Source organism: Salvelinus namaycush, chromosome 31, assembly GCF_016432855.1.
Source record: "Salvelinus namaycush isolate Seneca chromosome 31, SaNama_1.0, whole genome shotgun sequence".
Taxonomy (NCBI): Eukaryota; Metazoa; Chordata; class Actinopteri; order Salmoniformes; family Salmonidae; genus Salvelinus; species Salvelinus namaycush.
Window position 1 is genome coordinate 14,288,657 of NC_052337.1, and position 26,935 is coordinate 14,315,591.

Below are 26,935 nucleotides of genomic sequence, written 5' to 3' on the forward strand. Positions count from 1 at the left end.
TGCTCTTGTAAAATACTAGTTGAGGGGTGGAGATGATGTAGTTAATAATTCCTTGCCCACGAACATTCGACCACCCATCAGAGATGATTGCAATACAGTCTGCTTTCTCTATGATTAGCTTGACCTTCACTTGAACTCTGTTTAACTCTGCATCCAGCAAATGAGTAGATAAAGCATGTCTGGTTGGAGGGGTGTATGCTGGGCGAAGAACATTCAGAAATCTCTTCCAATTCACATTGGCTGTGAGCATCAGAGGTGAACCATTTGCATACTCAGCTTGAGCAAGACATTCATCAGCATTTCACTGACTACGTTTCTCCATTGAGTCAAAACAACTTCTGATTCCAGGAGGACCATGAGCTGTTGCTATCGATAAGGTGTCTGATTAATCATTTTCACCTTGAATAGAAGTAGAGGTACTGTCATGACGTTGGCAGTGGGGGTAGGTTTATGACAGTCATAAATACCTCTTTCCCCCTTTTTCTCTTCCCTACTGATGTGACATAAGAAAACCCCTTGGTTAACATAGAGATTCTGGGGACATCAGAAAGTGGGGGGGAATGAACTATATTCTGGTAATCCGACCAACTGAACATATGCGGTGGTACTTAAGGTATATTATGTCAGTTCGGTTGCCCTCTGACACATTCTCATCAATGATAGAATGACATAAACTCTACTGTGGAAAGTCTAAACGTCAGAGGTATCGGATTCACATGGAATTGTTGTTTAATTCAAATGTTTGAATATGAAATTATTTGTGAAGAGATTAAATGTAATTTTAGCTTCCAAATGAGAGATTTGGATTTTCATAAATTTGGGCTTCTGCTCAACTAGGGGCCCGCCCCTGTGAAGAGACATGGGTTATAAACTTTTCAGACACACCCCTCTCCCTCCACTATAAAAGCCATTGACAAAAATATAACTTCCTGTTCCGGGTACGCTAGGATGACGATCCGGTGTCAGAATGGTTCAGATAATAACTACAGAACCAAGCCAACAGCAGCATGGACTTTGATTGTGAATGGTATGAACTTTGAACTCGTATTCACTACAGAAGTGATATCTCCTAGCCGTTGAGTTAGCAACAGCTGCTACAAACGCAGGTTAGGAAGGACAGTCCGAGTATCCCGTCTACTACACACAACGTTACTCCAACGTATCCAGTAAGGCACCAGAGATATTCTTCAAAGGACAGAGGACTCGGGTTGGCGACACGGTCCATCTACCACCAACCTACTGAAGCGCAGCTCAGAGTAAATATTTATTGCATTTTCCTTCTTCAAATGGGCGGTAATTTAGAATGCATAAGATACTGTATTTACGATAGCACAGCTTCGCCTCTGTTCCAGTCTCCCGCTCTTTCACTAAAATCCCGCCCCTTTTCTTTGTGTAACAAGCTGTCATATCTATTCCGCCCGCTAGGGACGTTTTTCTGTATGACGGCACTTTGTAATCAAGTTGTGATTTAATTGTATATGTGTGATTAGTTAGGTATTTAGTAAATAAATAATTAAACCCAATTTTGTATTGCTGATTCAACTTGTTAGCCAGGATTCTTGCAGATAATCAAGGATTTACAACTTTCAGATGAGACTGAATAAACTGACGATTAAGGTGACTGCTATGGATGTAAAATATTACTAAATCTTTAAGAGTTTATTCGGAAGATAACAGCTCTATAAATATTCTTTCGTGGTGTCCCTCTCTAGTTAATTAATATTTACATGATTAGTTCAATCAGGTAATATTAATTACGGAGAAATTATTTTATAGAATAGCATGTCATAGCAATTAATCTGGCATAGTCAAAGACACGACAGTACTTTTGTCAGAGGTTGCTTGTTGTGAGCGCTGAGGGAACTTTATGCACTTGGCCAGATGATTCTGCATCTTTGTTGCATTCTTCACATATGATTTGGCACAGTATTTGCAAATGTACACAGCTTTTCCTTCTACATTAGCTGCAGTGAAATGTCTCCACACATCAGATAGTGCCCGTGGCATTTTCCTGTAAAGATTAGAAAAAAATACAATTCTGTGTACAGATAAATAGTTAAGCAGTTAGTTTAAACAACTCCTTTGTAAGATACATGTTTTAAAACAAAACATGCATGGAAACAGGTGAATTAACAAACCTCAAGCAAGCTAAAACCCACAGGGTAGCAAAAACTAACTAGCAGAAATGGTTAATAAGTTAGAAATGATTTAAACACACTTTGCTGTAGGCTACTATTTACTAGTTAACAAAAAATCATGTATGTCATATAAGATATATTCACCCTACCCAGTATTGTAATCAAAACTCGGCTCAGACAGTCTAGTAGTGTAGGCTGAATAGCATCTCATTCGTGTGCAAGATCTTGAGAATCAGATGTACATGTGATCGAAGAATGTACTGTGCATGCAGAGGGTTGCAATTTCATTGAATTGCGGATAGTTTAACCAAAATATTTTATTTTTTATTTCTCCGTTATTTCACCAGGTAAGTTGACTGAGAACACATTCTCATTTACAGCAACGACCTGGGGAATAGTTACAGGGGAGAGGAGGGGGATGAAAGAGCCAATTGTAAACTGGGGATTATTAGGTGACCATGATGGTTATGGCATGAGACCTAGAATTGCCTTATCCCACAAAAAAAGTTCACTGTTAAAAGCTACATTTTTTGATGAATTTAAGCAAAATTCCCCAAATTCCTTAACTTCCCATGGAAGAATTCTGGACAGTTTCCGACCCATTGCAACCCTAGTTATTACTTCAAGTATTACTATAGTTTTCTATGTTATTACTACAGGTTTACTACAGTATTACTATAGTATTACTATGTTATTACTACAGGTGTACTACAGTATTATGTGTGAGAAGTTAGCTAATGTAGCAAACTGTAGATAGATGTACAGTACGTAAGAGTTGGACTTGTGGATGTGATCGTGCTCAGTCAGTGTAGTGTTGAAGTGATCTGTACAGAATTATCATTATTTGGCTGATAATGGGGGCCTTGAGGAAAAAAATGGGCTGATTCTGGTCCCAGTCCGCCCCTTGTATGCAGGGGTTTGTTTACAGGCCTCTGTAACTGTGATCGTTAGCTGTGATCTTGTCATTCTGTCCCTATGTAGTGTGTATCTGTAGGGTTCGGTGAAGTTATTGATCCTGTATGTCTCTGTCTGTTTCTACTCTACTCTTCTACCTTTCCATTTCGTATAGAGACCCTTTCTATAGGAATTGTAGAATATATTTTTTTAGCTTTGTTATTTCTGTGTCCTCGGTCTGTGAAATTGTATATCAAGAACAAAATGAGCAGAGAGGTTGTCGCCCTAAGTGTAGTTCAATAACCTGACAGTTTAACCTGTGTAACAGTTCAATAACCTGACAGTTTAACCTGTGTAACAGTTCAATAACCTGACAGTTTAACCTGTGTAACAGTTCAATAACCTGACAGTTTAACCTGTGTAACAGTTCAATAACCTGACAGTTTAACCTGTGTAACAGTTCAATAACCTGACAGTTTAACCTGTGTAACAGTTCAATAACCTGACAGTTTAACCTGTGTAACAGTTCAATAACCTGACAGTTTAACCTGTGTAACAGTTCAATAACCTGACAGTTTAACCTGTGTAACAGTTCAATAACCTGACAGTTTAACCTGTGTAACAGTTCAATAACCTGACAGTTTAACCTGTGTAACAGTTCAATAACCTGACAGTTTAACCTGTGTAACAGTGCAATAACCTGACAGTTTAACCTGTGTAACAGTTCAATAACCTGACAGTTTAACCTGTGTAACAGTTCAATAACCTGACAGTTTAACCTGTGTAACAGTTCAATAACCTGACAGTTTAACCTGTGTAACAGTTCAATAACCTGACAGTGTAATCTGTGTAACAGTTTAAAGTATAGTTTATTATCACCTACAGTTTTTTATTTATTTCTGTATTGTTCAATTATGTACTTCTCTCAGCCGTCTGTCATTTTGTGTGGCCATTTCTACTGTCATAGATACAGTGCATTCGGAAAGTATTCAGACTCCTTGACTTTTTCCACATTTTGTTACGTTACAGCCTTATTCTAAAAGTGATTCAATTGTTTTTCCCCCTCATCAATCTACACACAATACCCCATAATGACAAAGCAAGAACAGTTTTTTTTTAAATGTTTGCTAATTTATAAAAATATAAAAAATGGAAATATCACATTTACATAAGTATTCAGACCCTTTACACTGTACTGTGTTTTAGCAACTTTGGCATAAGGTTGAAGGAATTGTGCGTAGAGCTCCGAGACAGTATTGTGTCGAGGCACAGATCTGAGGAAGGGTACCAAAACATTGCTGCAGCATGGAAAGTCCCCCAAAACATAGTGGCCTCCATCATTCTTAAATGGAAGAAATTTGGAACCACCAAAACTCTTCCTAGAACTGGCTGCCCGGCCAAACTGAGCAATCGGGGGAGAAAGGCCCTTGTCAGGGAGGTGACCAAGAACCCGACGGTCACTCTGACAGAGCTCCAGAGTTCCTCAGTGGAGATGGGAGAACATTCCAGAAGGAAAACCATCTCTGCATCACTCCACCAATCAGGCCTTTATGGTAGAGTGGCCAGACGGAAGCCACTCCTCAGTAAAAGGCACATGATAGCCTGCACCTAAAGGACTCTCAGACCATGAGAAACAAGATTCTCTGGTCTGATGAAACCAAGATTGAACTCTTTGGCCTGAATGCCAAGCATCACGTAAGGAGGAAACCTGGCACCATTCCTACGGTGAAGCATGGTGGTGGCAGCATCGTGCTGTGGGGAGGTTTTTCAGCATCAGGGACTGGGAGACTAGTCAGGATCGCAGGAAAGATGAACGGAGCAAAGTACAGAGAAATCATTGATGAAAACCTGCTCCAGAGCACTCAAGACCTCAGACTGGGGCGAAGGTTCACCTTCTAATATAACAACAACCCTAAGCACACAGCCAAGACACTGCAGGAGTGGCTTTGGGACAAGTATCTGAATGTCCTTGAGTGGCCCAGCCAGAGCCCGGACATGAACACGATTGAACATCTCTGGAGAGACCTGAAAATAGCTGTGCAGCAATGGTCCTCATCTAACCTGACAGAGCTTGATAGGATCTGCAGAGAAGAATGGGAGAAACTCTCCAAATACAGGTGTGCCAAGCTTGTAGCATCATACCCAAGAAGACTCAAGGTTATAATCACTGCCAAAGGTGCTGTGAGTCTTTCTGGGCGAGTCTCTTAAGAGCTTTCCACAGCTGGATTGTGCAACATTTGCCCGTTATTGTTTTCAAAATTCTTCAAGCTCTGTCAAATTGGTTGTTGATCATTGCAAGACAAAAGGTCTTGCTATAGATTTTCAAGTAGCTGATCTAGTGGTAGAAAGAGTTATGTATGTGGCCTTTACTGTAGCCTACAGGCTGGAGACAAAAATATATGACCGTGGAAATGATACAGAAACTTTTTACATCATGCAGGTTTCTCCAATCAAATAGCCTGACCTAAATGGCACCCAATCAAAACAAAATGCGCTGACATGTTAACAAACAACATATTCTTAAAACGGGACAGGTCAAAGTCAAATGGACAATATGGAATGGACGGTCAGGCTACTCACAACTGCTGCCCAGGAGTTTCATCCAGTGGGCTAAATGTTCATGATCAGTTGTTTTGAGTTCGTATCCATACATTTTTTACCAGCTGATCATAGCTAAAAAGAAAATACTTCTGCATTTCCCGCTGTGTAAACACATTGCAAATAGGCTCAGGATAACTCCTGATAAAGTCGGGTAGCTGATATTCAGAGCTTAAATAGCCAAATTGATTAGTCACAGGAATCCGGACTAATAAAGCCAATGCAACGGCCTGTTTTAAAAAACAGTGGGCCTACCACATGGATGGGCATTCATAAAATTCCATTGCTAGCTGACATGGTAGGCTACACCCCAGTAAGCACGGACTGACGCCAACATCTTTTTTTGGTTCTGTTCGGACCAGCTGTCTTTTTTGGTGTTTTACAAACGGTAGGCCAACCCCTCTTTTACGCTTCTGCTACTCTCTGTTTATCATATATGCATAGTCACTTTAACCATATGTACATGTACATACTACCTCAATCAGCCAGACTAACCGGTGTCTGTATGTAGCCTGGCTACTTTTATAGCCTCGCTACTGTATATAGCCTGTCTTTTTACTGTTGTTTTATTTCTTTACTTACCTATTGTTCACCTAAGACCTTTTTTGCACTATTGGTTAGAGCCTGTAAGTAAGCATTTCACTGTAAGGTCTACACCTGTTGTACTCGGGGCGCACGTGACAAATAAACTTTGATTTGATATAGATGGCCATTCCTAAAATGTAATTTCAGGTGACACTGTAGGCTATACTTCAGTAAGAACGGACTGACACCTTTTGGACATCTTTTTTTGGTCCTGTCCAGACTGGATGTCTTTTTTTGGTCCTGTCCAGACTGGATGTCTTTTTTTGGTCCTGTCCAGACTGGATGTCTTTTTTTGGTCCTGTCCAGACTGGATGTCTTTTTTTGGTGCAGACGTCTATGATTAGTTCAGATTTTGTTCGGTCGAGACCAGCCTTGATTTGGCCCAAACATAGATAAAATTATGTCTATACATTATGTCTTTTCAACTCTAATTCAGAACTGAAAATGAACCTGATTTCAATGTCCAGAAAATACGTATTTTCAACATCTGGAAAATACTTATTTTCACCTTTCATTCAGAACCTAAATGGAACCGAACTTCAACGTCTGGAAAAATAAGTATTTTAGACGTCTTTTCAATGTAATTTTGATTACTTGGACTATTCTTGTATGGGTGGCAATTTTCTTTTGTCTGGCCTAGGATGGCAGAATGGCCAGGACTGGCCCTGGTCACAACCCTGCCCACTGACATCCAGATGGGGCGAGTTGAGCCATATTGTGCTGCTGTCATTATTTTTTATATCCTAGTCAGAGGAAACAGAGGACATGGCAGATCTTTGTCTAATTGTCTCCTTCCTGTCACAGGATGAAACGTCATCACTGTGCTGACATCACCACTACACACAATATTGTATGACTCTATTGTCTATGTGTAAGACTATATTGTATATGTGTATGGCTCTATTGTCCATGATTAGGCTTGTATTGGATGGATGCAGCTTTACCCCAGACTAAAAGCTGAGCGTGTTTAGAGGCAATTTGTGTTGTATAGAATGAACACAGTTGCCATAATTGCAATATGGTTATTATTGGCTCCAAGGTCATGTAGCCTCATCATCATCATTTGGCTGCATGACAATCAACCATAAGCTTCCCCAAGTTGCTAAGGTGGTTGAAAGCCACTTGTCTTCATCCATCCCCCATCAGGCCTTGAATGTATGTGAGATATGTTCACTGGTGCTGTGGTCTTTTTCTACCAAGTGATGGATTGTAAAGGGTATATCACTTTGCAGGCTTTTTGCTCTTCATGTAGAAAAAAACAGGCGCCAAGCCTTAAATAACACACCTGATTCAACTGAAATCTTGATTAAAGAATATGATATATGTTGAGACAGGTGTCATACTGCTTGGACTGGAGGTCAGGGCCACGGCTTTAGACTAGATTCTAGACACATACGTCTGTTTGACTTTGTATGTTAGCTCAACAGCACTGAACAGTCTTGGAACCACAGGGCTAAAACATTCAGCCATGCAGGAACCAAACTGGCATATTACAAACATCCTGATGACAGTTTAAGATGTTGTTGGTGGTATTTGGGTCCCTCTTTCTGACATGTAGCAGACAGCAGTACAAGGCCATGGGTCATTTCCTGCTCATTTACATAGTTGGGACTTGACAGCAGTGTTTGGTCTTCATCGTGGTTCAAGTTCTTAGATGGTTCATGAGATTTGTACAGAGATTGGTACATAGTACAGCCACTGTGTGAGATGATGAAACATTGTCCACTAGTGAAAACTTTTTCACCTGGTGTAAAATGTTGTTGTACAGTATAAAATGGTATCTGTTTTATAGGTACACTACTGTTCAAAAGTTTGGGGTCACTTAGAAATGTCCTTGTTTTTGAAAGAAAATGTAATTTTTTGTCCATTAAAATAACATAAAATTTATCAGAAATACAGTGTAGACAGTGTTAATGTTGTAAATTACTATTGTAGCTGGAAACAGCTGATTTTAATGGAATATCTACATAGGTGTACAGAGGCCGTTATCAGCAACCATCACCCCTGTTTTCCAATGGCACGTTGTGTTAGCTAATCCAAGTTGATCATTTTAAAAGGCTAATTGATCATTAGAAAACCCTTTTCCAATTATGTTAGCATAGCTGAAAACTGTTGTACTGATTAAAGAAGCAATAAAACTGGCCTTCTTTAGACTAGTTGAGTATCTGAAGCATCAGCATTTGTGGGTTCGATTACAGGCTCAAAATGGCCAGAAACAAATAACTTTCTTCCGAAACTTGTCAGTCTATTCTTGTTCTGAGAAATGAAGGCTATTCCATGCGAGAAATTGTCAAGAAACTGAAGATCTCGTACAACGTTGTGTACTATGTTCAATATATGCATCATAATGCATATCATCAGTTTAGCAGCACTGAAAATAACGCACTGTTTGAACTTCAATATCTGTCTCAGAAGTGTACGCGCCTCCCCGCGTCTCTCTCACTGTGAAAGGGCGGGGGTGGAGAGAGGAGGCAAGAAAAAGGAATTGTTTCCAATCCTCGCATTCATCAACATTAGCAGCAATTGTAGCTGTAACGCTAATGATGTGTATGACGATACCAAGGCAGGACTTGTGTCCTTAGGATAATAACGACAGATGTAGAACCCTCAAGCCAAATTGTCTACAGATGCAACCCAGCACAGATGTGGTAAGATACGATACACATCACTCATCACTTGCATCTGCCTGTCAACTTTCTTTCGAAGTCTTTTTTTGTCTCACATTTAATATCTCATTGCAAGCCACTGGGCACAGACGTAAGTTCAACATCTAGTTTCGATTTACATTTACTTGAGTTGTCAATTAACGTGAATTGAACGTGAAATCAACGGGAGAAAATAAATTCCCTTACGTTGTTGGCGTTTTGCAAATCTTGAAATGACGTGGAAACAACGTTCCCAGTGGGAAGATTTATTTTATTTTATCGTTTGTCTGTTTAGGGTGGGACATTGTAAAAGAGGGCCAGAGAGAGAGAGAGAGAGAATAGTCCAGATGTGACGCGCTGCCGGACGAGCCAGACACGACGATCCAGTGTTGTTGATGAAGAATAGAAAATGTTCTACCATCGAGGGAAAGTCTGCGCTATTGATGGGCTTTCTCATTTATAACGGTAAGCATTTAAGCATAAGGACACATTTATTTCTCTGAACGTTTCTTGTTTTTCAAAAGATTTACTTAGTCGCTGTGTGATATTGCATTGTTTTGATGGCCATGCAAGAAGAAGATTTATGAGCTGACACCATTTGAATTTTTTAAATGAGAAACTGTATGATAATGCGCAATTTTAGCGGATAACACTAGGATTACTTGGATTCAGTATATATCATATTTTCTAATACATTGGAACGTCGACGATACATATCCTCCGTTGATAAATACATTATAGGCTAAGATCATCATGATGTTATCATGGCATTGTCCCTTTGTGACTTGACGTCACTGTGAATGTGCAGTGTGCACAACTTAACTTTTGTGCGCAGACAGTTCTTGATATCCAAGTGTGTTTATGGCAAGTTTACGACAAGAGTAAACTTTTTTCAGAATGATTATCTCCTTTATATTACACCTATACATTTATCTTCAGATACTCTTAGCAAAGAAACTGGATGAAGTGTTTCGAAATCACAGTCTCATATCACAGTCTCACAGTCCCAGTTTCTCTTCCAACAGTGACTCACACCAACATCTGCCCATTAGAGTGTGCAGGCACACACACCACAACCCTGCTGTGTGTGTGTGTGTGTGTGTGTGTGTGTGTGTGTGTGTGTGTGTGTGTGTGTGTGTGTGTGTGTGTGTGTGTGTGTGTGTGTGTGTGTGTGTGTGTGTGTGAAAACCCAAGGGGATTTTATACTCTGCCTGAGAGGTAATGCATAACATTGACATTAATAGTGAACCCCTTCCTTATTTGGGTTGGAGGCTGAGTGCACCCCTGTGATCTCTGTTCTCTTAGCCAATGAACTGACCATGTGCCTCTTGACTAATAGAGCTTAGGCATGTAAACAGTGTCTGTAGCCAATGGCTTGCCTAGGTCAGTGTGTGTGTGTAGGTTGTTGTACTTGCCTGATAATACCGCTAGAGGCATCCGTGCTGTCCAGTCTTAATGAGGACTAGGGCATCAGTAAGCCCATAGATAGACAACAGTCAGAGATCTATGATCATCATTCCTCCCCCAATCCTTACTAACCTTCCATTAGATACTAACTGACCTTTCATCAGTGTCTAGGGGCATCCTTATACCTTCAGAGTCTACATCCTGGCAGCTGCACAACAGCCAGACTGCATCACTTCCTGCTTTTACCAGGGCTTGTTACCTGAACCCTCACCCACCAACAGAGACAGCCTGGGTTACATACTGTTTCTGTCTGTGTCTGTGTTATGGTTACTGTATGTGCTTTTCTTTATTTGTGATGAACATAAATAATAAATAATGTGTCTCCCTCCAGGGTGTATGTGTGTGTCTGGTTAACCGTCAGAGGTGAAGGATCAGAGGTCACATCAGGTCGGAGGCTAGAGGTCAGGGGTCATGTCTACTGTGGCATTCCAGAACCTTCCTCTCAACATTTATATGGTCATCTTCGGGACCGGAGTCTTCGTCTTCGTCCTGAGCCTCATCTTCTGCTGTTACTTCATCAGGTAAACATATCCCTCCTATCTAGCTATCTACACTGAACACAAATATAAACGCAACAATTTGTATTTATTTATTATTATTTTATATTTTTTTTATTGAATATCCAAAACATACAATATACTTGCAGTGAAGCCGCTCAACAACTACACTACACCAGTCATCCAACAGACTCCCATTCAGAGTGACACACAGAAGCAGCCAGGGTCAATGCCCTGCTCAAGGGCACGTTGACAGATCTCCCACAAGGCCAAAAACGGGGACCCGAACCCTCCAAGATCCCCCACAGTTAATAATAATACAAAATACAATTAATTCCATTCCCCACCCCCAAGAACCCCCCCAATGCACCAACAACCAAGAAATGTAACTAAAGAGACAAAAGAAAAAGACAAAGGAAAACAACAATGCAAAAAAACAAAGGACATTAAGAAAATTCAGAAACAACAAAAATCATAACAGCAAGACCAACTGTATATGTTTGAGGGCATGTCTGGCACTATTACATGTGTGTGTCTGTGTGTATTTGAATGGGAGTGTGTGTGTATATGCGGCAGGTAGCCTAGTGGTTAGAGCATTGGGCCAGTATCCGAAAGTTTGTTAGATCAAATCCCCGAGCTGACCAGGTAAAAATCTGTCCTTCTGCCCCTGAACAAGGCAGTTGACCCACTGTTCCTAGGCCTCCATTGTAAAATAAGAATTTGTTCTTAACTGACTTGCCTAGTTTAATTTCAAAATACACTGCTCAAAAAAATAAAGGGAACACTAAAATAACACATCCTAGATCTGAATGAATGAAATATTCTTATTAAATACTTTTTTCTTTACATAGTTGAATGTGCTGACAACAAAATCACACAAATTATCAATGGAAATCAAATCTATCAACCCGTGGAGGTCTGGATTTGGAGTCACACTCCAAATGTGAAAACCACACTACAGGCTGATCCAACTTTGTAATGTCCTTAAAACAAGTCAAAATGAGGCTCAGTATTGTGTGTGGCCTCCACGTGCCTGTATGACCTCCCTACAACGCCTGGGCATGCTCCTGATGAGGTGGAGCATGCCCAGGCATGCTGGACAGTCTGTGGTGCAACGTGGCGTTGGTGGATGGAGCGAGACATGATGTCCCAGATGTGCTCAATTGGATTCAGGTCTGGGGAACGGGCGGGCCAGTTCATAGCATCAATGCCTTCCTCTTGCAGGAACTGTTGACACACTCCAGCCACATGAGGTCTAGCATTGTCTTGCATTAGGAGGAACCCAGGGCCAACCGCACCAGCATATGGTCTCACAAGGGGTCTGAGGATCTCATCTCGGTACCTAATGGCAGTCAGGCTACCTCTGGCAAGCACATGGAGGGCTGTGCGGCCCCCAAAGAAATGCCACCCCACACCACGACTGACCCACCGCCAAATCGGTCATGCTGGAGGATGTTGCAGTCAGCAGAACGTTCTCCACGGCGTCTCCAGACTCTGTCACGTGCTCAGTGTGAACCTGCTTTCATCTGTGAAGAGCACAGGGCGCCAGTGGCGAATTTGCCAATCTTGGTGTTCTCTGGCAAATGCCAAACGTCCTGCACGGTGTTGGGCTGTAAGCACAACCCCCACCTGTGGACGTCGGGCCCTCATACCACCCTCATGGAGTCTGTTTCTGACCGTTTGAGCAGACACATGCACATTTGTGGTCTGCTGGAGGTCATTTTGCAGGGCTCTGGCAGTGCTCCACCTGCTCCTCCTTGCACAAAGGCGGAGGTAGCGGTCCTGCTGCTGGGTTGTTGCCCTCCTACGGCCTCCTCCGTGTCTCCTGATGTACTGGCCTGTCTCCTGGTAGCGCCTCCATGCTCTGGACACTACGCTGACAGACACAGCAAACCTTCTTGCCACAGCTCGCATTGATGTGCCATCCTGGATGAGCTGCACTACCTGAGCCACTTGTGTGGGTTGTAGACTCCGTCTCATGCTACCACTAGAGTGAAAGCACCGCCAGCATTCAAAAGTGACCAAAACATCAGCCAGGAAGCATAGGAACTGAGAAGTGGTCTGTGGTCACCACCTGCAGAACCACTCCTTTATTGGGGGTGTCTTGCTAAAATTTCCACCTTTTGTCTATTCCATTTGCACAACAGCATGTGAAATTTATTGTCAATCAGTGTTGCTTCCTAAGTGGACAGTTTGATTTCACAGAAGTGTGATTGACTTGGAGTTACATTGTGTTGTTTAAGTGTTCCCTTTATTTTTTTGAGCAGTGTATATGCATGTGTACAAACACCTGCATGGCCTCAGGCAAACTGGCATTAGCTTTAAAAAAAACTGCCCCTCAGTGTTATTCAAACAAACTTTTTATTATGTTTTATTTTGGAAAAAATGTTTTTACATTTATCTTTGACCGTCATTCTACATCCCGCCCAGCAACTCCACTCCCACTTGTCTCCAATTCCACATCCCAACCATCAGCTTCCCTTAGCCCATCCCACCTGTCTCTGCTGGCCACCCTCTTCGGATTTCTACGCAACATATATCTTTTAACTATGCTGTGATGTTTAATGTACGATTTCAATCTATCTAATCGAATAGAATCCACAGATTGTGAGTTGAAGATAAATACTTTTACTACGAGTATTAGTATATTAGTAATTGACTGACCCGGTCTCTCCAGATCTCCTAACAGTACTATTTCTAGGGTCAATTTTGGATCAATGTTATGCATTTTTTGCCAATCCTGAACCTGAGACCAGAAGCAGGCCACCTGAGGGCAATACCAAAATAAATGTTCTATTGATTCTGTATCCTCACAACAAAATCTGCAGAGCTTCGATGATTGTATACCCCAAATATTCAACATTTTGTTGGTGGCAAGAATTCTATATAATAATTTTAGCTGAAAAGCACGAAGTTTTGAATCTTGCGTCATTTTTATATATCAACTCATAGAGTTGATGGACCATGGAATCGGTACATCAAAAATCTCTTCCCAACTATTTTTCAATGTGTTTGGCACAGTTGTCAACATCCTGGTCCTGAAATGAAACTGATATACTTTCCTATTTATGCTATTTTATTCCTCCACCAGTTTCGATCCTTTATATTGGGCAGACCTGCCACCTGACTCCTCCATTTTTGGCGTAATGCTGTAATCAATTGGTTGTACTCTTGGATTGAGCAGACCTTCCCATACAATTCTGATAACTCCATGAAAGACATGACTCTACCATTCCAATTTACAATATCATTTAAGAACAAAAAACCCATTTCAAACATCTTTCCCATAAATACAGGTATTTTATCAACCAGCACATTTGAGTTCAGCCATAATATTTGTTGTAATATTTGTCCTATCTTTTCAGGGGGATGAAATTGTAGCCAGCTCTGCAATGCTTGTTTGAAAAAGAGAGATACTTTGAAAAAAGTATCATTTTCAGTTAATCGAAAATGAGACATGGCAATCTGCACAAATGCAAAAAGGCAATTTTTAAACAATGGATGAGCTTTTCTTAGTAATCTACTTGAGAACCATTTAGGGTTCAAGTAAAACTTTTGAATAAGTGACGCTTTTAGAGAGGTTTAGTGCTTTTATATTTAATCATCTCAACCCACCCTATTCATTATATAGATAGGCATGCTTTATTTTGTCTAGTTTAGCGTCCCAGAAAGCAAAATATTTTTTAGTCATATGATTTGAAAAACAAATCATCAGGAGTAGGCAGCGCCATAAGTAAGTGAGTAAACTGAGATATGACTAAGGAGTTAATCAGGGCAATTTTTCCATAAATAGACAGGTATTTACCTCCATGGTTGCAGGATCTTGTCTATTTTTACAAGTTTTGTATTGAAATCCATTGTGGAGAGCTTATTTATATATTTTGTGATATAAATACCAAGTATGTCTACTTCACCGTCAGCCCATTTTATAGGTAAACTGCAGGGTAATGTAAAAGTTGTATTTTTTAAAGATCCAATACGTATTTATTGTACACTTATCATAATTAGGTTTTAGTCCAGAGAGTCCATTAAAGTTATCTAGATCTTCAATGAGACATTGCAGGGATCTAGCTTGCGGACTTAATATAAAAGTTGAGTCATCAGCATACATGCACACCTTTGTTTTTAAGCCTTGGATTTCTAATCCTCTAATGTTGTTATTAGATCTGATTTTAATAGCTAGCATTTCGATGGCCATAACGAATAGATATGGTGACAGCGGACACCATTATTTAACTCCTCTTGACAATTCAAAACTCTGAGAAGTAGCCGTTATTAACTATTTTACCCCTGGGTTTGCTATACATTACTTTTACCCATTTTATAAGACAATCACCGAAATTGAAAAAATCCTGGCATTTATGAATAAAATCCAGTCTTACTTTATCAAATTCCTTTTCAAAATCCGCTATAAATACCAGGCCTGGCTTCTTAAATGTTTCATGCTCTATTATTTCTCGTAGTTCTAGTAATCTCCAATGTATCATCCACGTAAAAAACCTGTCTGATCAGGATGAACAATACCTGGTAACAAAAAATAAAATTCTGAGTGCTATGCATTTCGCTAGAATTTTTGCATCACAACATTGAAGTTTAAGGGGCCTCCAGTTTTTTTAGATAGACTGGGTCTATATATTTGCCGTCTGAGTCTTGTTTTAATAATAGTGAAATCAGACCTTCCTGCTGAATACCTGACAGACTACCATTTCTATAGAAGTAGTTAAAACAATCTAACAATGGAGCTTTTAGTATATAAAAAAAGGCATGATATACCTCTACCGGTATGCCATCAAGCCCTGGGGTTTTTCCAGACTGAAAGGATTTAATAGCCTCAAAGTTCTTCTGATTTTCAATTTGTTGTATTATTTGGAAAGAATTCCTTAATGTAATCTTCATTCAGTGGGAGAGGATGAGATGGAAAAGAGAACATCTGCTTAAAATATTTAGCTTCCTCTTAAAATATAATTTGGAGAATCATAGATGACTCCGTCTTCAGTAACGAGTTTCTGCAAATTATTTTTGTTAGCGTTCCTTTGTTGGAGATTCAGGAAGAATTTTGTGCATTTTTCTCCATATTCCATCCAGTTTGCTTTATTTTTGTAATAGATTACATTAGATCGTTCTTGAATAAGTTCCTCAAGTTCTTTTTGTTTTTCCGCTAAGTTATTTTGTATCTCTGAAGTATCATTTTTATTGCTATGTACCTGTACTATTAGTTCATGTATTTCCCTTGTTAGTCTTGTCTCTTTAGCCAGAAGCTGCCTTTTTATTATTGATGAATATTGAATATAAGGACCTCTGAAGGTACATTTAAAGGTATCCCAAACAATAAAGGGATTTGCTGAACCTATATCGTACTGGAAAAATTGTAGAGTGATTTCCTTTACGGTCCATTGAGGTACTTAACACTGTGTTATAGTCTCCCACCATAATGATTTGATCATTGATCATGTAAGTTCAATAAATTGGTATAAATATTTTCAAAGAAGTATGGATCATCCTGATTTGAACCGTAGATTAATAAGCCAAATCGCTTTTTTTTGTCCACTTTCATATTTAAAAAGATCCACCTTCCTTGCGAATCTTTCCTGACTATTTGCACATTCAGATCAACATTTTTGTTAATTAATATCATCACACCTTTTGAGTTCCTTTGTCCATGACATTATTTCACCACTCCATTCCTTTTTCCACGCAACTTCATCTAAATATGTAGTGAGTTTCCTGTAAACAGTATATGTTATATTCCTTTTCTTTTAGCCATGTAAAGACTGATCTTCCTTTTTTATAATCTGCTAAACCGTTACAGTTATAACTGGCTATACTTATTTCACCCCTTACCATAACTAGATACTATTCTCAGTCTAAATTGACCATCATTAGTGCTTGTAAAGTTACTGCCATCAAAGTTATTATGAAGGTCAAAATTAGAGCTTTCAAATGTCTGATATTTAGAATTCAAGAAATAGGTTCTAGCAATATTTGTTTTATTCCCTTGCCTGTTAGCCAATGCCACAGATGTTAGAAAATTGAGACAAGATAATGTGTGTAGTAAATCTGAGTAGGTTGATGTGTATGATATTGGATGTAATTTAGTGAGTGTGTACGATGTCTGTATAAGAGTAAAACTATAATGTGTGCTGCCCAAATAAATAATAACTCTGCCAATTTGCATGGTTGAGTGTCTATGTGTGTAACATGAGGTGTGTATAGCCTTAATATTCATGATAATTGTAATCCATATCGTATCGCCATCATAGTTGCCTCATAATTACCTTTAACATCATTGAAAACCACATCCCAGCATTTCCATAGCAATTGATGTTTCACATGATCATGAAAGAGACCTTGCATTACTATAGAGATGACTTCACTACAGTACAAATGTATCCCGTACTATATATTATTCCCCAATGTCCCTATTCTTATATCTTCCCCTTGCTTGTTGTAAACATGTAGACATATAAAATATAGACAAACAAGAAACATATTAAATTATAGAACAGTTCTCGACAATAGAGAGAGAGGGAAGAGGAAAGAGTGAGAGAAGAGGAGAGGAGAGAGTGAGATCAAGTGTGTATGTATAAGTCTGTATGTGTAAGCGAGCATGTAATTGAGTACATGTATGTTCATATCCACTTCATAGTGTTCAGATATTTTTACAGTTCCCATACTTTCTTTTTTTCGTAACCTGAAGTCCCTGTAGGATTTAGTACAGCCGTGGTGTTATGGAGCTGTCTCAGAATAGCTGTCCATCTATAAAGAGTTTGTCCACAATGAGAAAGGCAGCTTACCCCTTTCCCTCTGATGCCTTTGCACAGGATACAGCCTCTTGCGACATTCGTTTCTCCCGTGGAAATTGGTCATTGAGACCGAATTTGGTCCCTTTAAGCTCCCTTCCCCTGCTTTTGATCAGCTCCTTTTGTTGGTAGTGTTCAAATTTTGCGATGATTGGTCGGGGACCCTTGGTCTTGTCGCTCCGAGCTCCAAGTCTGTGTACTCGGTGGAAAGCCACCTTGTTTACAGTCTCTAGAGGAAGTTTCAAGGCGGATTGCATGAACTCTCTGATCGCGCCCTCTAGATTTTTGGATGCGTCCTCAGGAATCCCAGAAAATATTAGATTTTCACGCATGCTACAACTATGTCTAGTAGCGACTCCCTCATCACCCTGTTTTCCCTGAGTAGACAATCCATGTTAGAATCGTGGATTTTTACCTTGGCTGTGAATGCCTTGTTCTCTCCTTGGAACGTGAGAATTTCACTCTGGCTAAACTCCAAACTCCCCCTCAGCCCTGCTACCTCCTCACACAACTTTTACAGTGTTGCATGGATTCCATCCAGAGCACCGGCCTCTAGTTCAACTGTAAGTAAGTCGTCCGTGTCTGTAGATGAATCAGTCTTTCTTTTTTTGTCGGGTTAGAGTTCTTTTTTTAATTTTTTTTAATTTTTTAATTTTTTATTTTATCCCCTTTTCTCCCCAATTTTCGTGGTATCCAATCGCTAGTAATTACTATCTTGTCTCATCGCTACAACTCCCGTACGGGCTCGGGAGAGACGAAGGTCGAAAGCCATGCGTCCTCCGAAGCACAACCCAACCAAGCCGCACTGCTTCTTTAACACAGCGCGCCTCCAACCCGGAAGCCAGCCGCACCAATGTGTCGGAGGAAACACCGTGCACCTGGCCCCCTTGGTTAGCACGCACTGCGCCCGGCCCGCCACAGGAGTCGCTGGAGCGCGATGAGACAAGGATATCCCTACCGGCCAAACCCACCCTAACCCGGACGACGCTAGCCCAATTGTGCGTCGCCCGACGGACCTCCCGGTCGCGGCCGGCTGCGACAGAGCCTGGGCGCGAACCCAGAGACTCTGGTGGCGCAGTTAGCACTGCGATGCAGTGCCCTAGACCACTGCGCCACCCGGGAGGCCGGGTTAGAGTTCTTTTGAGGTAGCTTGCTCTTTCCATGATGGAGTATGTTGTTCCTCCATAGCGTAAAGCTGTTGGTACTCGTCAATTTCCCTCAGGATCTCCTTAGTATCCAGGTTGGCTCTTTACTGCAACCAGTTGTTTACAAAAAGTTTTTAACAATGTGTCTTTCCCACGATGACGACCTGTGTTTCTGTAGTACAGCCACCTAGCACTGTTTGGTTAGTCGTGTTTCCTAGCTGTTAAAAGCTAACCGCGTTGCGGAATCTACGCAAGAACAAGTTAAAAATGTTTTATTTTACTGAGTTACAGTTCATAGAAGGAAATCAGTAAATTGAAATAAATTCAATAGGCCCTAATCTATGGATTTCACATGACTGGGAATACAGATATGCATCTGTTGGTCACAGATACCTTTAAAAAAAGGTAGGTGCGTGGATCAGAAAACCCGTCAGTATCTGGTGTGACCACCATTTGCCTCCTTCAGCATGACACATCTCCTTCGCATAGAGTTGATCAATCTGTTGATTGTGGCCTGTGAAATGTTGTCCCACTCCTCTTCAATGGCTGTGCGATGTTGCTGGATATTGGCGGGAACTGGAACACGCTGACGTACACATCGTTCCAGAGCATCCCAAACATGCTCAAATGGTGACATGTTTGGTGAGTACGCAGGCCATGGAAGAACTGGGACATTTTCAGTTTCTAGGAATAGTGTACAGATCCTTGCGACATGGGGCCGTGCATTATCATGCGTACATGAGGTGATGGCGGGTGGATGAATGGCACGACAATGGGTTTCAGGATTTCATCACGGTCTTTCTGTGCATTCAAATTGCCATTGGTAAAATGCAATCGTGTTTGTTATCCATTGCTTATGCCTGCTCATAGCATAACCCCACCTCCACCATGGGCCACTCTGTTCACAACATTGACATCAGCAAACCGCTCGCCCACACAATGCCATACACACTGTCTGCCATCTGGCACGTACTTTTGAAACCGGGATTCATCTGTGAAGAGCACACTTCTCCAGCGTGCCAGTGGCCATCGAAGGTGATTATTTGCCCACTGAATTCGGTTACTCAGGTCAAGACCCTGGTGAGGATGACGAGCACACAGATGAGCTTCCCTGAGACGGTTTCTGACAGTTTGTACAGAAATTCTTCAGTTCTGCAAACCCACGGTTTCATCAGCTGTCCTGGTGCCTGGTCTCAGAGGATCCCGCAGGTGAAGAAGCCGGATTTGGAGGTCCTGGTCTGCGGTTGGGAAGCCGGTTGGACGTACTGCCAAATTCTCTAAAACGACGTTGGAGGTGGCTTATGGTTGATAAATTAACATTCAGTTCTCTGGTAAAAGCTCTGGTGGAGATTCCTGCAGTCAGTATGCCAACTTCACACTTTCTCAAAACTTGAGACATTTGTGGCATTGTGTTGTGTGACAAAATTGCCCAATTTTGAATGCCCCCCCCCAGCACAAGGTGCAACTGTTTAAACAGCTTCTTGATGTGCCACACCTGTCAGGTGAATGGATTATCTTGGCAAAAGATAAATGCTCACTAACAGGTATGTAAACAAATTTGTGCACAACATTTGAGAGAAATACACTTTTTGTGCATATGGAAAATGTCTGTGATCATTTATTTCAGCTCATGAAACATGGTACCAATACTTTACATGTTGCGTTTATATTTTTGTTCAGTCTCTCTCTCTTTCTCGCTCTCTATTTATCATTTTATTTATCGTTCTATCATTCTGTCTTTTGGAACCCTTTTGTCTAAGAGTGTGGTGGTGGCTGCATCATGTTATGGGTATGCTTGTAAGTATTAAGGACTGGAGAGTTTTTCAGGATAAAGAAATTAATGGAAAGGCAAAACCCAAGAGGAAAACCTGGTTCCGTCTGCTTTTCACCAGAGACTGGGAGATGAATTCACCTTTCAGCAGGACAGTAACCTAAAGCACAAGGCCAGTGACCAAAAATCTCAATTTAAACAATTTAAAATTCAGGCTGTAACAAAATGTAGAAAAGGTAATGGGGTTTGAATACTTTCTGAAGGCACTGTAAGTGATGGGACCTGAGTTATGAGAATACATCTATAGATGTGTGTGTGTGTGTGAGAGACTGTTATTACTGTGACTAAGGTTTCTCTAAAAAGGTCCTCAGAATTGGGTCCAGGCTATTGTTGGCATGGGAGATCCCCTTCTGACCCCCTCCTCACCCCTCCCTAGGTTTCCTCTGTCCTTAAGTACTTCCCAGCTCAAACAATCAGTTGCAAATGCTTATCAGCATGGTTTGACCCTGAGTCTATTTAAGGCTTCAGGCAGCAGCCTCAGGCTGGAACTAAAAGTATGGTGTGTTGTGTTTCTCTTGTGACAAAGAAATATGTGACAGTGGTAGCTGGAGACTGCTCTGGTGTCTGAAGAGCTCTTGCGACTTATTTTACTAGGCAAGTCCATTAACAACAAATTCTTATTTTCAATGACGGCCTAGGAACAGTGGGCTAACTGCCTTGTTCAGGAGCAGAACGACAGATTTTTTACCTTGTCAGCCCAGGGATTCGATCTTGCAACCTTTCGGTTACTAGTCCAACACTCCAACCACTAGGCTACCTGTGAACAACACAGCACTGTGTCCAGGGTATGACCCTCTCTGCTCCACAATGTGGTCCTTTCACCGTGGCAGAGAGGAGAGGAAAGGCGGCCCATTGAAACTGAGTGGGCACAGTGAGCGTGTGCCTCTTTACTAAGATTTATCTTTTGGATAAACACGTAATACCATATATGGTCATTTGTACACAGAATTAATGAAACAATATTGAACTTGTGTAACAGTTTAACTTTACGTCCGTCCTCTCGCCCCGACCCGGGCGCGAACCAGGGACCCTCTGCACACATCAACAACAGTCACCCACGAAGCATCGTTACCCATCGCTCCACAAAAGCTGCGGCCCTTGTAGAGCAAGGGGAACCACTACTTCAAGGTCTCAAAGCGAGTGACGTAACCGTTTGAAAGGCTATTAGCGCGCACCACCGCTAACTAGCTAGCCATTTCACATCCGTTACACTTGGTCAATCCCAAAACTGAATGACAAATATCATAACTATCTCTAGGTTGGAAGGTTGGTAGCTGCCAGTGTCAGCGGATGTCACTCAAACAGGTTGAGTCAGATGGCTGATTGTGTGTGTGTGTCTGTCTGTGCTTCTGTCCATCTTCTCACTCAGTTGTACTAACAGTCTCTCCTCTCTTTCTGCTCTCTCCTCCCTCCCAGTAAACTGAGGCACCAGGCCCAACGAGAGAGGTTTGGATATAAAGCGGTAAGCCATATAACACCAACACAGTGATAGGATGTCACATTACTGCACAGTGTCTTCTGTAAGTCAGTCATCTTCAGCACATTGCATGTATAACACAGTTACATCATCACATCTTTGCATACAAACTCAGGGTCCATTCCAAATGACCTTTAGTGCAGTCGTGCTGTGCAGATTTTCAGAAGCGCCTGGAGAAGTGTTTAACATCTCAGGAATGCATTAGAGAAATCTATTGTGACTGCAATGAAGACAGCCTGGAATGCCATCTCAATTCTCATAGCGTCTCAAGCCTAGTGATGAGTGCAGAAACATCCAAATTATATTTGTCATCAAACATCCCTTCATCTTTTGAACTAAAAATGTGTTTCATTTTATGTTTGTCTCGCAATTCTAGCTCTAATCAATTATGCTTTTTCACAGGTGGTGTTCAAAGGGGATACAAAGAAACTCAATCTACACGGGGTTAGTTATGTCACCTGTTTAGTCTCTCTCTCCGTCTCGCTCTCTCTCATCCCCTGGTTTATTTTTCTCTCTCCCCTTCTCTCAATCATAGCAGACATGTGCTGTGTGCTTGGAGGACTTCAGAGTGAAAGATGAGCTAGGAGTGTTGCCATGCCAACATGCCTTTCACCGGAGGCAAGTGTCACCTCACCACACACTAAGCAGATATAAATGATGTGTGTGTGTTACTGGGGTGTTGCTTGTCCTACAGGTGCCTGGTGAAATTGCTAGAGGTGCTGTGTGTGTGTGTGTGTGTGTGTGTGTGTGTGTGTGTGTGTGTGTGTGTGTGTGTGTGTGTGTGTGTGTGTGTGTGTGTGTGTGTGTGTGTGCGTACATACACAGTACCAGTACCTAATCATTCAAGGGTTTTTCTTTATTTTCACTATTTTCTACATTGTAGAATAATAGTGAAGACATCAAAACTATGAAATAACACATATGGAATCATGTAGTAACCAAAAAGGTATTAAACAATCAAAATATATTTTAGATTCTTCAAAATAGCCACCTTTTGCCTTTGACAGCTTTGCACACTCTTGGCATGCTCTCAACCATCTTCACCTGGAATGCTTTTCCAATAGTCTTGAAGGAGTTCCCACATATGCTGAGCACTTTTTGGCTGCTTTTCCTTCACTCTGCGGTCCAACTCATTCCAAACCATCTCAATTTGGTTGAGGTCGGGGAATTGTGGAGGCCTGGTCATCTGATGCATCACTCTCCTTCTTGGTCAAATAGCCCTTACACAGCCTGGAGGTGTGTTGGGTCATTGTCCTGTTGAAAAACAAATGATAGTCCCAAACCAGACGGGATGGCGTATCGCTGCATGATGCTGTGGTAGCCATGCTGGTTAAGTGTGCATTGAATTCTAAATAAATCACAGACAGTGTCACCAGCAAATCACCCCCACACCATCACACCTCCTCCATGCTTCACTGTGGGAAACACACATGCAGAGATTACCTACTCTACGTTTCACAAAGACACGGCAATTGGAACCAAAAATCTAAAATTTGGACTCATCAGACCAAAGGAAAGATTTCCACCGGTCAAATGTCCATTTATCTGGGCTGTAATTTCTGAGACTGGTAACTCTAATTAACTTATCCTGCAGCAGAGGTAACTCTGGGTCTTCCTTTCCTGTGGCGGTCCTCATGAGAGCAAGTTTCATCATTGCGCTTGATGGTTTTTGCGACTGCACTTTAAGAAACTTGCACATTTGTTGAAATGTTCCGTATTGACTGAACTTCATGTCTTAAAGTAATGATGGACTGTTGTTTCTCTTTGCTTATTTGAACTGATCTTGACATAATATGGACTTGGTCTTTTACGAAATAGGGCTATCTTCTGTATACCCCCTTACCTTGTTACAACACAAATGATTGGCTCAAACACATTAAGAAGGAAAGAAATTCCACAAATTAACTTTTAACAAGGCAAACCCGTTAATTGAAATGCGTTCCAGGTGACTACCTCATGAAGCTGGTTGAGAGAATGCCAAGTGTGCAAAGCTGTCATCAAGGCAAAGGGTGGCTACTTTGAATAATATATATATATATTTGTTTAACACTTTTTTTTTGCTTACTACATGACTCCATATGTGTAATTTAATTAGTTTTGATGTCTTCACTATTATTCTACAATGTAGAAAATAGTAAAAAATAAAGAAAAACCCTTGAATGAGTAGGTGTGTCCAAACTTTTGACAGTACAACACATACATACAGTACCTGACTTGTTGCTTGCCCCTGCAGATGCCTGGTGAAGTGGCTGGAGGTGCGCTGTGTGTGTCCCATGTGTAACAAGCACATCGCTGGGCCACCTGAACAACGCCACAGCCTGGGCACACTGCTGGATGAACTGGTGTAGTGGGTTGCTATGGCAATACAGCTGGAAATGAGTGGTGTAGCAAGTTGCTATGACGATGCAGCTGGAAAGGACTGGTGTAGCCCGTTGCTATGATGATACAGCTGGAACGGACTAGTGTAGGATGTTGCTATGGTGGTACGACCGGAACAGACTGGTTTAGAGGTCCCGGAACGGACTATACATTGCTGAAGCAAAATTACCTGACAATCTGTTATTAGGGACCAGTGACGAAACCACATGACACCATAACTATAGGGAAACATAGCTTCAGACTTCACACACTCATGTATTGATAAGGAGATGGGACACACGTGTGGCAGGTAGCCTATCAGTTAGAGCTTTGGGCCAGGTTGCTTGTTTGAATCCCCGAGCTGACAAGGTGTAAGTCTGTCGACGTGCCCTTGAAAAAGCCACTTAACCCTAATTGCTCCAGGGTTGCTGTTGATAACGCCAGACCCTGGCTGTGACCCCACTCTCTGAGGGTGTCTCAGGGAGAGTTGGGATATGCAAAAAAACAAATGATATAGGACAAATATAAGCACCCACCAAATTATTACCATGATGGGTACTGTAGTATGTCATGCTACGCCTTATCATGTAGAATCAGTAATTTAATGACTGACTGCCCGAGCCTCTACAGTACGCACTCCACCAGCATGCCCACTTTTCAACAGACTTCTTCATGAAGAAAGGATTCACAAAACTCCGCTCTCAACCCTCAGTCACTGTCTGGAAGAGGGGCTACCTGTGAAAAGAGAACTTGAGAACTCAAGGGCTGTATTGTTGAACGCCCAGATAGAAATATATGATGTAGAACAGACATGCCTTTCTGAAATCTGGAATGAAGAATCGTTTCAGCTCTATTCATGGCATATCTATCTGCAATGTCCAGTATGTTACACCCTGGGGATGATGACATACAGGTATCATTATTGTGACACATTCTTTCCTGACTATGTCACATGTCTGTCTCTGTCTGTCTGTCAGGTCTGTGTGTGTCAGGTTTGCATCCTGCTTATATTAAGTGGGTGTGACATACACTCCTGTTTTGAACTGTAGGAGGGACCAACAACTACATTTTTTATCCTGACTGGTATTTCCTTGCCAAACAAGCCTTTCCAGTTAATTATATTTAAAGTGAAGGGAGATTTGGAACCATTCCTTTCTGTGTGGTAACGTGTACTGAAGCAAAGGCACTGCCCAACGGCAAAGTAAACATTCCCCATGTGTACAATATCTGCTTTTGTAAAAATGAGAAAATACAATGTGTCCTGTTTTGATCCATGTCCAACCGTGTTTGTGGTGTGTGAACAAACAAGTCTCTTTTCTTGAATTGACAATCGCAAATCGAACAAAAGCAACAATATCGTCAGAATTTACAAGCAAATCTGTTAGGGGTTAAAATCATATTTGTGATTAGAAAGCTCTTTACTTCCGTCCTCTCTACCATGACCAGAGAGTGAGTCGTACCTTCCTGTAGCTACCAGGAGTGTCACTAGAGGATAGTCCCATTGATGCACAGACGGTGGCCTGTATGAGTCATGTCATTCCTGGGTTTTTAGGTCAGAACACTACGCACCAGAAATCAATGAATATGACTGTTTCCCAAAATGGCACCCTATTCCCATGGTGCAGTAGAAATAGAATGCCATTTCAGACACAGCCCAAGTCTTGAGGTAGGCTACATCACTTTCTGACCATGCTGAAGATGACAGAAGCAGAGCACTTTTCAAACATTGTGATTTTAACTATTTGGCCTAACCTTTACTCTTAATCTCACTCCTAATCCCAACCCTTGATTTAAAATAGATGGCTCAATATGGACAGTTTGGTTCTTTCTACCATGGTCATCAAGCGATGACCTAATTCCCGAGGGTTAAGGGACAAACAAAACTCGAGCTATAAGTCAATAGGCCCAGTAATATGATCCTCTGAAACAACTACAACAAATAAAATAGATGAAGTTGATCAATAGTGAGCTATAGACTACAGGAGCTTCACATCTCACATAACAATGACAGAATATACCGACTTGGGTAACACTTGACATGACACACAGCATCATAACACGTTATGACAGTCTTAACATGTCATAACAGCTGTCATAACCAGTTATAATATAGTCATAACACTGTCATGACACATATTTACACCCATTATGATATACATTGCATTATTTTATGGCTGGTTATGAGACCTACATAAATAAGCATGTAAAAACCAACATAACCTACCACGGTAGTTATTCTATGGCTGTTTATGTCACCTACATATAATGCCTTCAGAAAGTATTCAGACCCCTTGACTTTTTCCACATTTTGTACATTACAGCCTTGTTCTAAAATGTATTAAATAAATGTGTTTCCTCAGCAATCTATACACAATAACCCATAATGACAAAGTGAAAACATTTATTTTGGGGGCAAATTTATTTAAAACAAACTAAAAAACCTTAAAGTATTCAGCCCCTTTGCTATGAGAGTCGAACTTGAGCTCAGATGCATCTTGTT

The 26,935-nt window shown here is 41.2% G+C and overlaps 1 protein-coding gene across 1 annotated transcript; it reads left to right on the top strand.

Moving 5' to 3' along the window:
* Positions 1–8,746: 8,746 nt before the first annotated feature.
* LOC120026214 (RING finger protein 122) lies at positions 8,747–24,425 on the top strand. Its single transcript, XM_038971038.1, has 7 exons — positions 8,747–8,863; positions 9,156–9,325; positions 10,659–10,848; positions 22,017–22,062; positions 22,480–22,521; positions 22,613–22,695; positions 24,311–24,425. Exons 3-7 carry the CDS (start codon positions 10,739–10,741, stop codon positions 24,423–24,425), a joined length of 396 nt encoding a protein of 131 aa, XP_038826966.1. The 5' UTR covers positions 8,747–8,863; positions 9,156–9,325; positions 10,659–10,738.
* Positions 24,426–26,935: the final 2,510 nt, after the last annotated feature.